General features: G+C 42.6%; 1 protein-coding gene across 1 annotated transcript; it reads right to left on the bottom strand.

Annotated features, from left to right (window-relative positions):
* Nucleotides 1-12,003: 12,003 nt before the first annotated feature.
* LOC146892516 (disintegrin and metalloproteinase domain-containing protein 29-like) lies at nt 12,004-14,767 on the bottom strand. The gene has a single exon (XM_085698041.2). It carries the CDS (start codon nt 14,371-14,373, stop codon nt 12,103-12,105), a length of 2,271 nt encoding a protein of 756 aa, XP_085554167.2. The 5' UTR covers nt 14,374-14,767; the 3' UTR covers nt 12,004-12,102.
* Between the last annotated feature and the right edge of the window lie 295 nt (nt 14,768-15,062).

The following is a 15,062-nucleotide window of genomic DNA, read 5'->3' as shown; positions in this document are numbered from 1 at the left end:
CAGCCAGGGAGATAAGGATGGCGGGAATACCGTGTGTACCTAACCGGACTTGTATGGCGGTCAACACACTCACCCCTCCACAGGATCAGAGCCCCTCGCTGGTCAGAAGACTCCCTGCCTGCGGTCTTAGCTTGCTGCAGGCCAGCCCTCCACAGGATCAGAGCCCCTCGCTGGTCAGAAGCTACTGGTCATTCTTACACATGTAAGATGGAATCTCAGAACTGTTTTGATTGGCATTTCTCAGATGGCAAAGTATGCTGAGCATTTTCTTAAGTGTCTTTCAGCCCTTTTAGATTCCTCTGTTGAGACTTCTCTGTTTAGGTCTGTACCCCATTTTTTATTGGATTATTTGTTCTTTTGATGACCAATTTTTTTAGTTCTTTGTATATTTTGGAGATCAGACCTCTGTCCGATGTGGGATTGGTTAAGATCTTTTCCCCTTCTGTAGCCTGTCATTTTGTCTTGCTGACCATGTCCTTTGCTTTACAGAAGCTTTTCAGTTTCAGGAGGTCCCATTTATTAATTGTTTCTCTCAGTGTCTGTGCTACTGAGGTTTTATTTAGGAAGTAGTCCCCTGTGCCAATGTCTTCAAGTGTACTTCCCACTTTCTATTCTATGAGGTTCAGTGTGACTGGCTTTATGTTGAGGTCTTTAATCCCTTTGGACTTGAGTTTTGTGCATGGCGATACGTATGGATCTGTTTTCATTCTTCTACATGTTGATATCCAGTTATGATATCACCATTTGTTAAATATGCTTTCTTTTTTCCATTTGATATTTTTTGGTTTTTTGTCATAAATCCTGTGTTCATAGATGTGTAGATTAATATCTGTGTGTTCGATTCTGTTCCATTGGTCCTCCTGTCTGTTTTTGAAACAATACCAGGCTGTTTTCAGTACTGTAGCTCTGTAGTAGAGTTTGAAGTCAGAGATTGTGATGCCTCCAGAAGTTTCTTTATTGAACAAGATTGTTTTACCTATCCTCGTTTTTTTGGTTTTCCATATGAAGTTGAGTACTGTTCTTTTAAGGTCTGTGAAGAATTTTGTTAGGTTTTTGATGCCCATTGCATTGAATCTGTAGATTTCTTTAGGTAAGATTACCATTTTTGCTATGTTAATTATACCCACCCAACAGCATGGGAGATCTTTCCATTTTCTGGTGTCTTCTTCAATTTCTTTCTTCAAAGATTTAAAGAAAGGTCTTGTCATACAGGTCTTCCACTTGTTTGGTTAGAGTTACTCAGAGATATTTTATGCTATTTGTGGTTATTGTGAAAGATGATGTTTCTCTGATTTCTTTCTCAGCCTTTTCATCATCTGCATAACTGAGGGTTACTGATTTTTTTTTTCTTTGAGTTAATCTTGTATCCTGCTACATTACTGAAAGTGTTTATGAGTTGTAGAATTTTCTTGGTAGAATTTTTGGGGTTGCTTATGTAAACTTTCATGTCATCAGCAAATAGTAGGAGTTTGACTTCTCTTTTCTGATATGTAACCCCTTCATCTCCTTTTGTTGTCTTATTGCTCTAGCTAGGACCTCAAGAACTATATTGAATAGATATGGAGAGAATGGGCAACTCTGTCTTGCTCCTGATATAGTGGGGTTACTGTGAGTTTCTCTCTATTTATTTTGATGTTGACTCTTGGCTTGTTGTATATTGCCTTAATTATGTTTAGGTGTGTTCCTTGTAGCCCTGCTCTCTCTAAGACCTGTCATGAAGAAATGTTGTATTTTGTCGAATGCTTTTCTTGCATCTAATGAGATGATCATGTGGTTTTTATTTTTCAGTTTGTTTATATGGTGGATTACATTGACAGATTTTTGTATGTTGAACCATCTCTTCATCTCTGGGTTGAAGCCAACTTGATCATGGTGGATGATTTTTCTGATATGTTCTGGATTTGATTTGCCAGTATTTTGTTGAGTATTTTTGCATCAGTGTTCATGAGTGAGACTGGTTTGTAATTCTCTTTCTTAGTAATGTCTCTTTGTAGTTTGGGTATCAGGGTAATTGTAGCCTCATGAAAAGCATTTAGCAATGTTCCTTCTGCTTCTATTGTGTGAAACAATTTGAGGAGTATTTGTATTAATTCTTCTTTGAAAATTTTGTGAAATTCTGGGCTGAAACCATCTGCCTGGACTCTTTTTCTCTTTCTTCCTCCCTTCCTTCCTTCCTTCCTTCCTTCCTTCCTTCCTTCCTTCCTTCCTTCCTTCCTTCCTTTCTTTCTTTCTTTATGACGGAGAGACTTTTGATGGCTGTTTCTATATCTTTAGCCATTGTAGGTCTATTTAATTTGCTTATCTGGTCTTGATTTAATTTTGATAAATGATATTTATCCAGAAAGTTGTCCATTTCCTTTAAGTTTTCCAATTTTGTGAAGTACAGGTTTTCAGAATATGATCTAATGATTCTCTGGATTTTCACTGTGTCTGTCGTTATGTCCCCCTTTTCATTTCTGATTTTGATATTTGGATAATTTCTTTCTGCCTTTTGGTTATTTTGGATAAAGGTTTGTCTATTTTGTTGATTTTCTTGCAGTACCAACTCTTTGTCTCATCGATTCTTTGTATTGTTTTCTTTGTTTCTATTTTGTTGATTTCAGCTCTAAATTTGATTACTTCCTGCTGTCTAATTCTCCTGGGTGAGTTTGCTTCTTTTTGTTCTAAAATTTTCAAATGTTCTGTTAATTCACTAGTATGGGATTTTTTAAGCTTCTATATGTAGGCATATAGTCCTATGAACTTTCTTTTTAACACTGCTTTCATTGTGTCCCATAAATTTGGCTATATTGTGTGATCATTTCCATGAAATTTTAGGACATCTTTAATTTCTTCCTTGACCCATTGATTATTCAGGTGAGTATTGTTTAATTTCCATGAATATGTGGGCTTTCTGGAATTAGTGTTACTGTTGAATTCTAATTTTATGCCATGTTGATCCAATAAAATACATGGTGTTTTGCCAATCTTTTGTAAAATTGTTGAAGATTGTTACCTAGTATGTGGTCAATTTTTGAGAAGGTTCTATTAGGCACTGAGAAGTAGGTATATATTTTTTTATATTTGGATGGAATGCTCTACAGATGTCTGTTAAGTCCTTTTGAGTCATAACATCTGTTAGTTTTATTATTTCTCTGTTAATTTTTTGTCTGCCAGACCTGTCCAGTGGTGAGAGCAGTGTGTTAAAGTCTCCCACTATTAGTGTGTGTGGTTTAGTGTATGATTTAAGCTTTGGAAGTGTTTCTTTTACATATGATGACACCCTTATATTTGGAGCATGGATGTTCAGTATTTAAATTTCCTCTTGATGGATTTTTTTCTGTGATTATTATGAAATGTCCTTCTTGATCTCATCTTTTTTATTTATATATATTTTTATTATTCATTTAAAGAATTTCCACTTCCTTCCCTCCTCCCAATACCCTCCCGCTCCCGCTCCCCCCACTCCTTCGCCTCCTCCCTCCCCATTCCAAAGAGCAGTCAGGGCTTCCTGCCCTGTTGGAAATCCAAGTTCCTCCCCCTTCCCTCCAGGTCCAGGAAGGTGAGCATCCAAACAGACCAGGATCCCGAAAAGCCAGTCCATGCAAACGAATCAAGACCCAGTGCCATTGTCAGCTCCCATTTCATCCACATTCAGAGAATCCGGATTGATCACAGCCTATAAACACCTGATTTTCGACAAAGGAGCTAAAACTATACAATGGGAGAAAGAAAATATCTTTAACAAATGGTGCTGGCATAACTGGATGTCAACCTGTAGAAGAATGAAAATAGATCCATATCTATCTCCATGCACAAAACTCAAGTCCAAATGGATTAAAGACCTCAATATTAATTTGGCCACACTGAACCTGTTAGAAGAGAAAGTGGGAAGTAATCTACAACACATGGGCACAGGAGACCACTTCATACATAGAACCCATGTAGCATAGCACTGACAGTAAGAGCAACAATGAATAAATGGGACCTCCTGAAACTGAGAAGCTTCTGTAAACCAAAGGACACTGGCCTTAAGACAAATCGGCAGCCTACTGATTGGGAGAAGATCTTCACCAACCCTGCAACAGACAAAGGTCTGATCTCCAAAATATACAAAAAACTCAAAAAACTAGACACTAAAACTCTAATTAACCCAATTGAAAAATGGGGTACTGAACTGAACAGAGAATTCTCAACAGAAGAAGTTCGAATGGCCAAAAGACACTTAAGGTCATGCTCAACCTCCTTAGCGATCAGGGAAATGCAAATCAAAACCACTTTGAGATACCATCTTACACCTGTCAGAATAGCTAAACTCAAAAACACCAATGATAGCCTATGCTGGAGAGGGTGTGGAGTGAGGAGAACACTCATCCATTGTTGGTGGGAATGCAAACTTGTGCAGTCACTGTGGAAATCAGTGTGGCGGTTTCTCAGGAAACTGGGAGTCAACCTCCCTCAGGACCCAGCAATTCCACTCTTGGGAATATACCCAGGAGATGCCCAATCATACTACAAAAGCATTTGTTCAACTATGTTCATAGCAGCACTATTTGTAATAGCCAGAACCTGGAAACAACCCAGGTGCCCCTCAGTAGAAGAATGGTTAAAGAGGGTGTGGAACAATATACACATTGGAGTTTTACTCAGCGGTAAAAAACAATGACATCTTGAATTTTGCATGCAAATGGATGGAAATAGAAAAGGCTTTACTGAGTGAGGTAACCCAGACCCAAAAAGAGGAATATGGCATGGTCTCACTCATAAGTAGATTCTAGCCATAATTAAAGGACGTTGACCCTATAATTCATGATCCTAGAGGAGCTAAATAAGAAGGTGAACCTGAAGAAAATTATATAGTAATCCTCCTGAATATTGGAAGTAGACAAGATTGCCAGGCAAAACTTGGGTGCATGGGGGTGTGTGGGAGGTGGATGTAAGGGGAGATGGGTAGAGAGAAGGGAAAAGGGGAAGTTTCGGGAGAGCTTGGCGGATTGGGATGGGTGGGATGGAGGAAGGGTGGATATGGGAGCAGGGAAGTAAATATCTTAATTAAGGGAACCATTTTAGGGTTTGCAAGAGACTTGACTCTAGAGGGCTTCCTAGGTCCAAGGAGAGGTCCCCAGATTGTTCCGTGGGCAGCAGAGGAGAGGGTGCCTGAACTGGCCTTGTCCCTTAGCCACACTGATGAATATCTTGCATATCACCATAGAACCTTCATCTGGTGATGGATGGAGATAGAGACAGAGACCCACATTGGAGCACTGAACTTAGCTCCCAAGGTCCAAATGAGGAGCAGAAGGAGGGAGAACATGAGCAAGGAAGTCAGGACCGCGAGGGGTGCATCCACCCACTGAGATGGTGGGATCGATCTAATGGGAGCTCACCATGGCCAGCTGGACTGGGAGTGATGGAGCATGTGGTCAACCTGGACACTCTGAATGTGGCTGGCAATGAAGGCTGACTGAGAAGCCAAGGACAATGGCACTGGGTTTTTATTCTACTGCATGGACTGACTTTGTGGGAGCCTGGTTTGTTAGGATGCTCACCTTTATAGACCTGAATGGAGAAGGGAAGACCTTGGACTTCCAAATGGGGCAGGAAACCCTGACTGCTCTTAGGACTAGAAAGGGAGAGAGGTGGAGAAGGGGAGAGAAAAGCGAGGCGGGGAGGAGGTGGAAATTTTTAATAAATAAATAAATTTTAAAAAATGATTCTGAGTGAGGTAACCCAGACCCAGAAAGGTAAATGTAGTGTGTTTTCACTTACAAATGGATATTATCCATTAAATAAATGATAACTAAGATACGATCTGTAGACCAAGAGAGGTTAGGATTTGAGGAAGGAACTAGGGGAGACATACTGATATCCCAGGAAGAGAGAAATTGATTTTAAGGGTAGACTGGGGATGAGGAGAAGGGATGGGAAAGGGGAGATAAGGTGGGAAGGGAAGAGGAGATAGTGTTGAGGGAGGGACTGCAGGGAGAGACAGCAGGAATGGATGGGCATTTGAGAGATGGTGTCAAAATTTAGTGCAGTGGAAACTTCTTTAAATATGTGAAGGTGATCCTAACGAAATTTTCTAATGATGGTGGTGTTGCAGGGAGTACCAGCTGGCCATCTCTTGAAGCATCAATTACTGGAACTGGGTTGTATTCAATTGAGTTGTTGGTCAAAGGGGTTCCATGGAAATCCCCCAAACCACTCAGGCTGTTACCAAGGCAGTGGATTGCTCTCTGTAAACTGACAATTGGGCCTCAATGCTGAGAATAGCGCCCACACAAGTCATTGAACTTGGAGAACCAACACTGGTACTTACATCAAGCCTTCACCTCTGTGTCCTAGTGTCTTTGGTTGGGGAGGACACTCTTCAGGCTTCCAAAAGAGAAACATAAACACCAAACTCACACAAAACCATTGATCTACACTCTGCCCTCATTGCAAGATATGCTAAGTCAATGGTGGTCCAGAGCCTGTGGGAGTAGTCAAGCAATGTCTGATTTAACTTAAGGCCCACTCCGTGACAAAGAACCATACACAATACTGCCCGGGTACCAAGCGATAGAGACTAGATAGCCCAGAGACCCTGATCTATTTTTAAGTACCAATAAAATAATGAAATGCTGCTATTCTCAAAGATCAGTGCATTATTGAGTCATCATCATCAGAGAAGCTTCCTCCTGAAGCAGATGAGAACAGATGCAGCAATGCAGAGCCCTGCAGACATACATTACGCACGGAGAGAAAGTCCTTGGAACACACACCGCTACACTCCCTAAAATCCCTCCTCTTAGAATTTAGGGGAACCCATGGAAGAGGAGGCAGAAAGAGAGCAAAGGCCATAGGAACTGGAGGACACCAGCAGAACAAAGTCCTCAGAGTCAACTGAGCAAGGCTCATATGAACTCAAAGAGATCAAAGCAGCAAGCAGAAGGGATTACATTGGCTTTCACTAAGTCCTTTGCACATGTGTTGTATCTTTCAGCTTAATATTATTATGGGACTCCCGGGTTTGTGAATGAGTGGGTCTCTGCTTCCCGTGAAAGCTATTGGTCTCTTACTTCTGTCAGGTTAGCTTGTCCAGCCTCGATGTCATGGTTTTTGCTTTATCTTACTATATTTTATTTTGTCATGTATGGTTGTTATGTCTTAGAAACCTGTTCCTTTCTAATGAGAGGCAGAAACGGAGCAGTTTCAGAAGAGACAATAGGGGAGGAAGAAGTGGGAGGAGTACAGCGAGGGGAAACTGTAAACAGGTGATGTTGAATAATGAAAGAGTCCGTTTTCAACAAAAAAATAAAGGAAAATTGAGTCTGTGGCTTGGTTGTTGCTGTTAAACTTTATGGAACCCTCAATGACAAAGATCAAGCTGGATAGAAAGAAACACAAAGTTACACAGTTTGGGAAGAACAGTGCATGAGAAAGCTAATTGTTACAGCCAAGACATGTGCTGAAAGAGAGGCTGTAGCTTTAAGGAGGTAGGGATCATGAAGGGGAGGCTTGCTCTGCTCTGGAACAAAAGGAAGGACCAGAACCCACCCAGCTAAGCTTTCAATTTGGGAAGAGGTGTAGAAGTGAAGAAGTGATGCACAATTCATAAAAACCCAGAGAGAGAGAGAGAGAGAGAGAGAGAGAGAGAGAGAGAGAGAGAGAGAGAGAGAGAAATTGGTGTTCAACCTGAAGGTCAGAAAAACAAAACAGTCGGCCACTGGCTCTGCTCTTACCTCTACCTCAGTCTGAAAAGGCAATCCTGCCTCCAGGGATCTCAGAATGAGACCTTGTGAGAGCTGTCTCCTCTTGCCTCGAGTGCTGGGATTAAAGGCATGCAGCACTATTGCCTGATTTCTATGGCAAACTAGTGTGGCTACTGGGATTAAATGTGTGTGTCAGCACTGCCTGGTCTGTAAGACTGACCAGTGGGCCTGTTTCACTCTCTGATCTTCAGGCAAACTTTATTAAAAATACAAATGAAATATCACTACAAGTAGAGAATGATTAAAGTGGTGTTTACCATCCCCAAAAATTATTGTTTCAGCACCTAAAAGTTACTAAAAGGTACTGTTGTGGTCAAAGCAGCAAGGGACCATCCCACACTTTCAGCTGAACCATCTGCCCTTTGCTCATCACAGTTATGGACTCTTCCTCTGGGTCCATCCACAGAAACAGAGTTGCTTTGAATCATGTTATTCTATCACAGCAGCAGAAATGAAATTAATATGTCATGTGAGACCTGGCTTGGCTCTGTAACGCAGCAGGATTGAGCTACCCCAGAAGGAACTGAAGTCAATTCACCACGTTTCCTGGACTCTTACCATAGCCTACCTATCAGAGCTCTTACCAGAAGGCTCAGGATTTCTGAAAAGCATTTGATCTTTCAGGGAGTGAAATATCATCACTTAAGGAAGTGAGCTTGACACTGCTTCTTCTTCTCTGGGGTGGAACATAGACCAGCAAAAGCTCCCTCTTTCCACTTCCAGTTGTCTTCATAAACCTTGACCGAATGTCACAGCAAGGCTTTCCCACTAGTCCTCTCAAGAAGGAGGTGACATTCTAGGGATCACAGACACCAAGTTTCCAGAAGGCACCTTAGCAGTTCACAGAAGACTGCTATTTATCCCCAGACACAAAATGCCACATCTCTGCAATTTGTGCAACAGACGGTAGGGTGAAGCAGGCAAGGAGGGCAGGTCCCTTCATTCTCACAAATCCACTGAGTGTCCATCTTCTCCTAGAAACTGCAAATGAGACTATGTCAACATCTGGGGTGCTCTCAGAGCTGTAGAGACAACCTCTACACACTCTAGGACAGACGGTTCCCCACTAAAGGACTGTGGTTATCAGTCCCAAGGACAAAGTACGGATAGTCTGTGAGGCACTTGTGATTTCCTGTGCTTGCTTCGCACATTTCTTAACTTCCTGATGACTTTTTCTCCTTCCATAAAAGCTTTCTGCTGATTCTGTCCCATTTTACCATGCAAGCTGTTTGTAAGATGCTGTGCTTCTTAACAAACTTCGCTGGTCTAAGCCATCAGCTTATGCAAGACGTCCTGGTCCCAACTCACCTGTCTTCTTTATTTTATCATACTTGGTCCTCCCCCTCAGCACCGTTTCACTGGAGGAAAAAACAAAAAAAAACCCAGCCTGCTGGCTCAGGTCAGTTGGCACCTAGACAGGGACTTGGGTATGAAAGATGTAAATATGAATGTAAGGAAATTGAGACTCACAATCCCAGAGCAGAGAGCTTGCAGGTGGTCTACCATGACAAGCAGACACCTGCTCCTCCAGGGGAAGAAGCCCCACCCAACACTCTGACCAACACAGCCCCAGTTTTGCTGCTGGCATCTAGAGGGAGCCAAGCAGAGTTAGTGAAAAGTGCCTGTGGGGTGGGTGAACACTAACTCAAAGTGTTTCACTAACACACGTGAAATGACAAAAGATCTATTTCCCACATCAAGCAGGAAATGAAAAGAACCTGCACCCTGAGGCTCATAGGGAGTAGCACTATTAGGAGATGTGGCCTTGTTGGAGTAGGTGTGGCTTTGCTGGAGGAAGTGCATCGGTGGTGGGTGAGTGGGCTTTGAGATCTAAAATATTCAAACCAGTGAATTCAAAGTAATGTGACATCCACTTTCTGCTGCCTGTGGATACAGATGTACAACTCTCAGCTACCTCTCCAGCACAGTGTCTGCCTGCTTGGCGCTGCGATTCCTGCCATGATGATAATGGCCTAAACCTCTGAACTGGAGGTTCCTTTACCAGAGTTGCTATGGTCATGGTGTCTCTTCACAGCAGTAAGAGCCCAAATAAGACAGAAGTCTCTTTTCTATTTTCGCTCCTGCCTTCACTTCTTTTCTGCATATAAGATTTGGCCTGCTAAAATTTCTAACCCTAAATCCCCAAACTCTCTCTCTCCTCTCTCTCTCTCTCTCTCTCTCTCTCTCTCTCTCTCTCTCTCTCTCTCTCTCTCTCAGAAGCTAATTGGGCTAATGGCTATCTTCCCCATCAAACTATCTGCTAACGCCAGATTGTCCAGTGCACTCTGAGCAGAGAAGCTGACCCTGCACAGGGAGTTTGGCCCTCCTCCTTCACACTCAGTGTGTTTACCTCAGAAGATCCTCAGCTGGGTCTTAATACCTAAAGAGATGATTGCTCCTTCCCAGATCATAGTTTTCCCATTGGACAATTACCCTCCCTTTAAATAAAATAACATGTCTGAGCCTTTAAGTATCATACACATACACCTTTCCTGTCTTCTTTATTTTCTCATCCCAGTCCTCCTCCTCAGGACCCTGCCACTGAAGAATGGGCTGCTGGTCCAGACCAAAGGAGACCTTATGAGGAGGGGGAGGGGGTGCATGTTATTTGTGCCTCCCTCAGTGAAGAATTCTCACAAAGGCAGAGTCCCCTGTGGTCAGTTCTTGCACATCTGTCACAGATTCTGTGGCTCTGGTTAGTGGTCACTATGCTGGATGGATTTTGCCTTTTTCGAACACTGGACGAACATAATTCACTCACTTAGCTACTAAGGCAGCTTCATTCTGTATACCTTGATATGCTGGGAAGGAAAAGTCCTAAGGTGAACTTTCTATGGTCTGGTTTAAACCTATTAGTGGGCTTCATGGTCTCTAGAGGGATGAACTTCAGACTCTCTAAATACTCATGGTGTTCCCTATTCACACCAAAAGTCAATCCCATGATCCTGCTTCATTCTCCTTTTTTGGTGACCTAGTGGTAACTGTTATGTTGCTGGGGTTGAGAATCATTAGGAGGAGCAGGACACGGGCAGAGCAGTCACTATGGCATGTTCCTCATTTCTACAGTAGTGGGGTGTGACACATCTCTTGTCATTCCAGGAGGGAACCTGGGGATGAACAGAGCCAAAGCGAATGAGGTGGTCTCCAGTCTAATGCTGCAGACAACTTGGCTTCATTTTCAGTGTACTTTTGTGTGTGGATGCAACAAAGAAGGCAGTGACTCCGGGAAGGTTATTTGACTTCAGAAAAACATGTGAATTAGAGTAAATTTAGCACATACTAAATACTAACAGAGCAGACCTTTCACTGAAAATGATTGTCTGGCATGTACAGACATATTATATCTAATCTAATATACAGATTATATCTCAGGGAACATGAAAGCAAGACAGAAGGCTATATGCAGAGATAGGGTACACTGAAGACCCACAGGACTTTTGCTGCCTGAAGGGCCAGCCTCCAGTAGCACAGGGCTCAAAGAGAACTCACGGAGTTGGCACATACTATGATTTTTGATCTGAGGGCATTAGGGAAAAGGACAGTCACACCCTCTCTTGATTTCCATCTTTATTGTCTAGTCTTCTACTATATACTTCTTTTCTTCAACCTGTAAAGCACAACAAAATCTTACAAGCAATATAGGAATTAAAAAGTAGCTTTCTACCCTTTCATCAGACTGGGTTTTTTGTGATGTTCTGGCAGTGGGGCGCTGGAAAGTTTGTGTCCATAAGGTGTGGGTAGTACACGTAGTGAGTCATGGATCTGTGTTAACGGTGATGTTCTAAACAACAGTTCCCTGGCTTCATATGATGTAATGCTTCTGTGGTCCTATACAACTTCCTCACCTGGATCACAATTCTGCCTTTCCTCCTCCTTTCCTCTAAGCCGTACCCCTGAAAATCCTATCCACAAGCTGGAGGAGAGAGGACCACTGACAAATATGGTGATAAGGACTGGGAAAGTGTCAGAGCTCAGGAACCACATTTTATAGAAATATCCTAGGTACGTTCTTAAAAGAAATGTAGACAACTCCCACTACTCCTTAGCCCAAAGACCTAAGTTCAGGACCTAGAGCGTTCCTGGCTCAAGGTCTCCTCTGACCAACAAAGGAACAAGCTTAGTGCAGCTCCTAACAACTTACCAACATTACAAAAGACATCAAATTGTAATTTTGAAAGATGTATTTTAGTGCGAGTATCAGCAAATTATCAAAGACAGGTGGTATCCGAATTCAGCACCTCCTGTGTTCCCATAAAATAGACCCAGGCTCTTCAGAACTGTGGGATTGAGTTTTATTGTCTTCTTGTTGACATTTGTATTCTGTTTTCATTTCTCTTTATTTTACAGGATCCAGGAGGCTAACTCATTTTTACTTTGGCATACTGGGTCCAGGAGGATGTCCATGCCCACGAGGTAAAGTCGCTTGCAAGTCTTCATGCTTGATAAGCCTAGTAATTGCTACACGAAAGGCCACCCCAAAGAGGAGTGAGCCTATGAAGACATAAATACGACCAAAGACTATTCTTAAGTATACCACTGGTTGTCGTCTCTGTCTTATAGTGCGGATTTTAAGCGGAAGGGGTCCACTGTCTAAACTCCCTCCAGGTCCATCTCCTATGCAGTTCGGAGGGTCCCAACCCACATGACAATGGCAGTTCCGACGGTTATTGCATACTCCTCTGAAATTGCACTTTTCTGGGGTGCAGTCGTAATCCAGTTCAGTTAAAGATCCATTGCAAGACCCTTGATCACAGAATTTAGTTTGGGAACAGGGAGTACCATATCTCACACGTCCAACATCTGTTGATTCTGTTGCTCGATGCTCATCGAGCCCAAAACAGGAAAACCCAGAAATAACTGACTGGTGGAATGAAACATGTTCCTGCAAGTGTGGAAGGTGGGTGACATTCGTACACTGCAACCTTCCGCACATCTTATCGTTTTCGGCACAAGCTCTGAATACGAGGCTTTCTTGTCTTCTCTGACAATGTCCAAACCGATAGCTTTCCTTATTGATGTCATAACACCTTTTATTACCTGCGCGGGCACTTACACCGAAGATTTCCTTGCAATGTATATCACGATCGGTGCAGTTTCCTTTATAGCAATAGCCCTCTTCTGAGCATGGGGTTCCATCTTGCAGATAAAAGTCTGTTGGGCAAGTGAGTATACTCCCATTACAGTACTCTGGAAGATCACATATGTTCTGGATACTTCTGCAAAGTGTCCCAGAAGGACTGTAGGTGCAGTTTGCACAACATGATTCCTTATCACAAATGCTACCCTTTGAGAAAGTGCAGTTATTCTGACAGCACAGATTTGCATAACATGCCTTGTTTGAGCCACAGTCACATTGCTCCCCTTCATCTAGTATGGAATTTCCACAAACTTTATAGGTATATGTTCCATTATAATAAGTAGTAAAGTCAGAGAAAAGACATTCCATCACACCAGGGGTACTGAGTATTTGGTTTAACTCTGCAACGGAACAATTGCTGAAAGCATCCGTTAACTGAGGATCCTTGAACATGATGCAGGTTGCTCTTCTCTGGCAAAAACAGTAAGTCTCATCATCAACTTTCAGACCTATATTCCTCCCAACACGATGGGTTACGAACATAGACACAAATACATAAGCTCGTCTATGTTTACCCATAATGGTTAGGCCATTGGTACTACATATACCACGTTCAACTGGAATAGCTTCATTATCCTTGGGCCCATTATCGATAATTACGGTTGATGCATCAGGCTTAAATCTGTAGTAAAAGTTTGACAAATAGTATTTATGAATAGCCCCTCCCGGCAATCTGAAGTCAAGTCTAAATGGATCTCTTTTGTCATATACAGATAACATCATAACATAGTAACGCATGTGAATGTTGGACATAAAACTGTCCATTAAGCTGATTATTGAAAACAAATAACGGGCAGTCTGAGGAACAGTCACGGCTTTATCATATATGTCCTTGGCTGCTAGAAAATGGCCTTTTATAGCAGCTGGATGTGAAGCGTAGTCTCTACTAGACATTCTGGGAGCCACATTGGAATTTGGTCTAGATAAAGAGGGGCCTGTGCTATGGTCCATGTGCTTCCATTCATTCACAGGCCCCACGGCACCAGATTCAGCTACTACCTGGGAAATAATGTGCTCAAACCTGTGTGAATCATTGAGGGGTTTGATTTCATAGGCAAGGTCATCAAACATCAGGACCCCGTCCAGGCCCCCATAGCAAGTATCCAAAGTGACCATCGATTGAGGGATCCCCTTCAGGTAGCCAATATAGTAACAATCTACAGGGAAATAAGGGTAATCCATCTGTAAAGCTCCTTGGTCATCTTGAGTTGTCAGCAGCAAGTGTCTGGGCCAAATAAGTGTCTTTCTTCGCAGGTGGATGATATGTCTCTGGCCCCTAAAACGCAAGCTGTAGGAGATCTGTCCTGGTGCTTGAAATCCCTTACCATGGTAGATCTCCTTCCGAGGAATGACCACCTCCGAGGAGGTGTAACGCCAGGTGGGAGGGCCTTGAAAACACTGGCCGGGAACCAGGAGCAGCACCCAGAGTGCAACCAGCAAGAGTGGGGCCCTGGGGATCACTGGTCTTTCTACCAGCCTCATGCCCCAGCTCACAGATAACATCCTGGACGAAGCGAGGCTAAAACCCTCAGTTGTGGCCACTGCCTGGCATGGGAGACACTGACAGTGGACAAAGGGCTTCTTCAGGCTCCCAGCCCTGCTGGTTACCCAGACAACTTGAGGAGTTAGGTAACAGTTACTGGGTGTGGCAGGAGTGAGTCAGACAATGTTAGCTGAGGTTGGGGTAAAATGGTGTCAAATGCAGCATCTACAAATTCACCTGGGAGAGAAAAGGCAGAAGAAGCCAGAGTGTCCCCTCTGAACAAGCTCAATCCTTTCTGATATTTCCTGACATACAAATAACATTTTGACATACAAAAATACATTTTCAGTCATCTGAATGTATTTGCAACCCAATATTACTCTGGTTCTGTTTCTGGAATTCAAATTTTCTTTTTATTTGGCATCACAATTCTTACATTTTTTGAAGTGGGAGGTAAATCCTGTGGAAATCATCCTTTTAACTGTGATACTTTATTCTTCAAAACTATTTTAAGTTGAGTTTATAGTTAAGGTATTTAAAATGGATTAAACTTTCTCGATATTATTTGAGAGTGTTGAGATTTCCACATGATGGATGTTCTCCAAGGCTGTACACTCTGGCTGCTGCTCTTGGTTCCAAGCCAGTGTTTTCAAGGTTGTACCACACGGTGTAATATTTCCTCAGACGTGGTGATTCCTCGGAAGGAGAC

The sequence above is a fragment of the Myodes glareolus genome, chromosome 11 (assembly GCF_982192425.1).
Source record: "Myodes glareolus chromosome 11, mMyoGla1.1, whole genome shotgun sequence".
Lineage (NCBI taxonomy): Eukaryota > Metazoa > Chordata > Mammalia > Rodentia > Cricetidae > Myodes > Myodes glareolus.
This window is presented reverse-complemented; position numbering and strand designations above follow the sequence as displayed.

Coding starts and splice junctions, on each gene's coding strand:
- LOC146892516 (XM_085698041.2), bottom strand. CDS start 14,373: ATGTTATCTGTGAGCTGGGGCATGAGGCTGGTAGAAAGACCAGTGATC.